The 6,166-nt window shown below is 37.9% G+C and overlaps 1 protein-coding gene across 1 annotated transcript; it reads left to right on the top strand.

Moving 5' to 3' along the window:
• Nucleotides 1-662: 662 nt before the first annotated feature.
• On the top strand, nt 663-2,080 carry LOC129081703 (DNA-directed RNA polymerase II subunit RPB11-a-like). Its single transcript, XM_054587413.1, has 2 exons — nt 663-674; nt 1,724-2,080. The coding sequence occupies exons 1-2, from the start codon at nt 663-665 to the stop codon at nt 2,078-2,080; spliced, it is 369 nt and encodes a 122-aa protein (XP_054443388.1).
• Nucleotides 2,081-6,166: the final 4,086 nt, after the last annotated feature.

Genomic DNA, 6,166 nt, shown 5'->3' with positions numbered 1-6,166 from the left:
GGTCTTACAGCTGCAACAGCTCTGAGGCCAAAAACCTAAACAACACTTGGATCTCCCCTGTTGCATCTTCCTAGGCCTCCATCATCAAAACACTCACCCAAAAATGAGTGTCTCATGGCCCAAAATTAATGTCTCACTTGCAATCAATTGAGACACTACCCTCAAGGGAGAGCCCTCCATATGGTTTGCTCCTGGGGTCAAAAGGACTCCATGAGATTCTCCCTTAAACTGCTATGAGTTATTCCCTTAAATAGCCAAGTGTAAACTAAATTTAAAATTGTTGTTATAAAAAATGTTCAAACCTGCCATCAACATAAGGATGTCCAAACCCATAAAGAATATTTATAAGAGTTTATTTGAGTGAAAATTGATGACCGTTGCCAGAAAGATCTCAAATGCTTCTGGAGAAATGACAGTTTTTCCGTTTCTTTTCTGCAATTGAAAATAAAAAGGAAAGAAATAAGATTACATGAATGTGGAAGAAAGCAAGACAAGTATTGGATTACAGAACAGTTAAAAGATTATATGCTCTCTTGAGGGCTGTTAACCTTATTTCAAAATTGTGTTAATTTAGATGCACAAGAAGAATGGACAAGGCTTCCTTAAGACAAAGATAAATTTTTTACTAAAAAAGTTATATTACTCAGGCATGACTACCCACCATGACCAGTCCAGTTAGTAATTTATGATCAGATTACCATGTGAGGTTACTTTTTTAGAACCCTTTTTTTTTCATACAAAAATCCCACATTTTGGTCATAAGTCAAACCAAAGAATTAACTGATGGCCAAACTTTTGGTCAGATGGTGTAGTCTCACAACACTAAGAAGACCCATTCCTAAGGAGTCTTGGTATTAGTATTGTCTTATTAAAATGGTGGACCATTGGGAATGGGGCAATACCGTAATCATGGGATGTGAGTTGAAGCCAAATTTTCCCAAAAAAGGAAGCAGTCATGTCTTATGACCTTCAATTCTATCCTGTGAACTATCATGATATGAGTTTTTCTGTCTGTCTAATTTTCCTGTATTTTGCACCTAAAATAACACTTACATAGGTTATGAAAGAATATTAACAGTTATTTTTAAAGATTTTATTTCTGTATTTTAGAACTAGGAAAAGCAAGGGAGAAAGAAAGGGAAAGAAACATTGATATGAGAGAGAAGCATCAATCAGTTGCCTCACGTATGCTCCCTGACTAGGGACTGAACCCACCACCCAGGCATGAGCCCTGACTGGGAATCAAATGGTGACCTATCTATTTGCAGGATTATGCTTAACCAACTGAGCCACACCTGTCAGTGCAGTATTAACAGTTATTTTATATATGTTCAGTAATCAAACAGTTGGACTATATAGATAAACCCAAAGAACAATTGTAACTCATTATAATTAATATCATTAGCAGACAGGTAAAGACAATAAAACAATTGGTTTCTGATTTAAAAGTCAATTTGTAGGTATACAAATATTGTCAATATCTTGCATAGACATCTACCCTTGATGGTGGTTTCCCATCAATGAGGAATCTATGGTGCATGTTGTGAGATGTGTGTCAGACACAAGAGGAGATAGATGTTCATTTACAGTTAGATGATAAGGTTTCTTTTAATGAGATTGGATACTGTCATTTATTTGATGTCCTTTCCAGTAAACAAAATCTCCAGTGCTCTGGAGGCGGTGGTATTGACAGCTGAGACTTTGGAGGTGGCTGCGGTGCTAGGATGAACGCCCACCCCCCACCTTCCAATCGTTTTTGTTGTTCAAAGGTGAGAAGAAGATCACCATTAACAAGGACACTAAGGTATCCAGTGCCTGTTTGTTCACCATCAACAAAGAAGATCATACACTAAGAAACATTATTAAATCACAGCTGTTGAAGGACCCAGAGGTGCTGTTGGATGGCTACAAAGTTTCCAACCCCTTGGAACACAAGATCATCATCTGTGTGCAGACCACACCAGACTATAGGCCCCAGGAGGCCTTCACCAATGCCATCACAGACCTCATTAGTAAGCTTTCACTGCTGGAAGAGCGATTCTGGGTGGCCATCAAAGACAAGCAAGAAGGAATTGAATAGTGGGCTGGAAGTAGTCTTGGTTGGCCAGTTCCTGCCCTGCATGGGACCCTTCTCCAGACACCAAGTAGAAGACAGCAGCTTCTCCCAGCTGCGGTCCTCTTTGGAGATATCCCAGAGAGCCCCTCACCCCCAACACCAATGTGTCCTGTACATAGATTCTGTTTAATCTTCCTAATAAAGTATAGCAGGAAAAGACCCCCCCAAAAAACAAAACAAAACAAAAATCTCCAGGTGGCAGTCAACGATCTTCAAAACCTGTTTTCTGGGAGCTCACTGTGAAAGGAATTGATTACCTATTCAGATTTTCTTGAAGATGTTCCCTTTCAATAATGCCAGATCATAAGTTCCTCATCAATCAATTATTTTTAGGTCCAGCTTAAATGTACTATATAGGATGAAGGAACAAAAAGATGAAAAAATGGGGAAAATGTGTCCATCTTAGGTTTTTCATAGCCCCAACTTATTTGTTTAATTTACAACCTGTTTACCCAAACAATATAACCTAGAAGGTTTTCTTTCATCATTTATTTTACAATGCTTCCCATTCAATTTAACATAAATATTAAATCCTTTGAGGTGTTCCAAGGACCCTCTGAAATACTGAAAATTTATTCTTAGATATATTAAAATTTTAACCCATAAAATATCAATTTCTAATAAAAACTAAAAATGTAAGAAATTAGCATTTTTAGCTTGGACATTTTATAAACTCTAGAAACATTTTTCATAGACATCAAAATCAGTTATTAACTTGGACTAATTTTGTAAAGCTGGATAAAGTATATTTATGCAACATCAATAACTCAAAAGACACTGTTGTTCTACTTGAAACAACAAACTAACTTTTATTTACTAAGTATTAATCTTAGATTATGTGAGCTTGGAAAGCATTTGAGTTAGTTTCTATATTTATGTGACTTTTAAAATGCTGAATCCTTAAAGCACTTGCTTGTAAATTAGTTTTAATACCATCTTGAGATAGAAAATTATCTCACATTTGCAACATGTGCATATAGACATACACAGCAGACATAAACAAAGAACAGTTGGATCAAAATTTTGTTTTGGAGGCATTTACATTTTTGTATCCACTCTTGACAAGTCAAGTTCCAAGTAACCTTCCTCCTTTTAAAATAAGAACAGTCATTTTTATTTGTTTTTAAATCTGTATAATATCTTTTATATAAATATTGTTTATTTATTGATTTTAGAAAGAGAGGAAGGAAGCGAGAAAGAGGGGCTGAGAGAGAGAGAGAGAGAAAATTTGATTTGTTCCACTTATTTGTGCATTCTTTGGTTAATTCTTATATGTGTCCTGACTGTGGATGAAACCTGCAAACTTGGCATTCTGGGATGATGAGGATAGTCATTTTTAATACCTGAAGGAATTGGTTGTCACCTAAAGAACATCATAGGTTGATCCATTTTATCTAAATCTTTTGAAGCTTTGATCGACCAATTAAAATACAGCTGGCTCTTTCTAATTGTGTGCACAAAAGATTAGTTCAGAAATATCAAAGGATCCTCATTTTGGCCACCTTAGCATTAATAAGAGTATGACTCTCGTAGGTCTTGTTGAAATCAGAGGCCTGATTTCCCATGCTAATCTTGAGATCTGTAGAGTCTGAACAAACTTCTAGGGAAAACCAGCTTTTACATGAACATCCCCTGACAACCCAAATGCAGTGAATATCCCTATAGGAGTGATTTATGTCCTAGAGGTAATTTTTTCTCAGGCAACCACATAAATATTCTTAATCACCTAAGAATATTGGAGCCAGCAAGCGCTTATGTGGCACTGCCTGAACCACTATGTTTGTAAGGCATGGGCCTGTCTCTTCAGGTGAAACTATTCTACTGTGCTCTGCCCTTCACAAGAAACAAACAACTCTCCCTGGGGCTCCCTCAGACTTCTCCAGAATAGGCTGTATTACCACAGTGGGCGCCTCATAAAGCCTATGTTCACCTCTCCATATTTGAAAATCTGCAACAACTACAATCACTCCACTGACTATTTGAGTTGGGGAAGCAACTGTCCTTTCTCTTTCAGAACTAAAAAAGAACTTAGTCTTTCATTTAACCAGCAAATATTTTGTTTAGACTCTCAGTAAGCAATCCAGTAAAAAGCCAAAATCAAAAGCAGCAACCCATCTTTCCCTTTCCCTGGGTTATGTCAACCCTTAACCACCTTGAGGATACTGTAAGAACAACTTAAATAAAAATGCATAGTCCTCTTAAAGCATGGAGACCCAGGATTCTGAGAGAAACACACCCAAGTTCAATTTACGTGAAGCACAATGAGCCACTGCTGGTACCTAGCACAAGGGTATGGTGCGCAGGGTGGTTCTGGGTGGGTTTCTTTGGAATTCTGCTGAGTTCACCAAGTAAATGTTAACATAAACAATGTCCAAATCTGTAAAGAATTTATTTAAAATAAAAATTTATTTGAGCCGAAGAGAGGATAAACCTGGAAGCAAGAGCTCAACAGAATTAGACTAATGCTTCCAAGAATGGCAGTTTGAAGTTTTTTATTTTATTTTATTTTATTTTATTTTATTTTGCATTTGGAATTAAAGAGGGAATGATAGGAATATTACATAAAAGTCAGAGAAAGCAATGTAGAGATTTAATTACAAGATGTATCTTGTAATTATGTGTTCTCTTAAAGGTAGTAATGCTTCTGAATGGTCTAAAACAAGAGGCTTTCAAAAATGCGTTCATCTAGATGCACAAAAACAATGATGAACAGGCTTGCTTAAGGCAAAGATAACCTTTTACTAAATAAGTTATATGTCTGGGGCATGACTACCCACTATGATCTGCCTTCTTCTTTTTTTTTTTTTTCCAACTTTGCTTTCATTTATTTTCTCAAAAATTTTCCTATTTCATTGATTTCTGCTGTGATCTCTTTTTTTTTTAATTAATTTATTTACTTTTTAAATACATTTGTCTCTGCCTTCCCCCCCCCTCTTTCCCTTGCCCCCTCCCACCTTCCCTCCCTCAGCTCTTCCCCTTTGGTTTTGTCCATGAGTCCTTGCTATATGTTCCTTGACTTTCCCCTTCCCTTCCCTTTCCCTGCCCCCCCCTTCCCTCTTGTCTCTGTTGATTTCTTTTCCTTTCAGTGTTGCTGGTCATATTTGCCTTGCTTCTTTGCATTGTTGGTTAGGTTCCGCTTATAGGTGAGATCATATGGTATTTGTCTTTCGCCCCCTGGCTTATTTCGCTTAGCATGATGCTCTCCAGTTCCATCCATGCTGTTGCGAAGTTTAGTACTTCTTTTTTCTTTCTGCTGCGTAGTATTCCATTGTGTATATGTACCATAATTTTTTGATCCAATCATCTACTGATGGGCATTTAGGTTGCTTCCAACACTTGGCTATTGTAAATTGTGCTGCTATGAACATTGGGGTGCATAGGTTCTTTTGTATTGGCGTTTTGGTGTTCTCAGGGTAGAGTCCCAGCAGGGGAATCGCTGGATCAAAAGGCAGTTCCATTTTCAGCTTTCTGAGGAAATTCCACACTGCTTTCCATAGTGGCTGCACCAGTCTGCATTCCCACCAACAGTGGACTAGAGTTCCCTTTTCTCCACAGCCTCGCCAGCACCTGTTGTTTGTGCATCTGTTTATGATGGCCATTCTGACCGGTGTGAGGTGGTACCTCATGGTGGTTTTGATCTGCATTTCTCTAATGGCTAGTGATGCAGAGCATCCTTTCAAATGCCTCTGGGCCCTCTGTATCTCCTCCTTAGAAAAGCGTCTGCCCAGGTCCTTTGCCCATTTTTTGATTGGATCGTTTGTCTTCTTGGAGTCAAGTCGAGTGAGTTCTTTGTATATCTTGGAGATCAAACCTCTATCTGATGTATCATTAGCAAATATATTTTCCCAATGGTTGGCTCCCTTTTCATTTTGCTGATGTTTTCTTTAGCCGTGCAGAAGCTTCTTATTTTGATGAGGTCCCACTTGTTTATTCTTTCCTTTATGTCCCTTGCTTTAGGAGACATATCAGTGAAAAAATTGCTGCGTGGGATATCTGAGAGTTTCCTGCCAATGTTCTCCTCTAGGACTTTGATGGTGTTGCGACTTATAT

The sequence above is a fragment of the Pteronotus mesoamericanus genome, unplaced genomic scaffold (genome assembly GCF_021234165.1).
Source record: "Pteronotus mesoamericanus isolate MK-2021 breed Mesoamerican mustached bat unplaced genomic scaffold, CSHL_Meso_final scaffold_118, whole genome shotgun sequence".
Lineage (NCBI taxonomy): Eukaryota > Metazoa > Chordata > Mammalia > Chiroptera > Mormoopidae > Pteronotus > Pteronotus mesoamericanus.
This window is presented reverse-complemented; position numbering and strand designations above follow the sequence as displayed.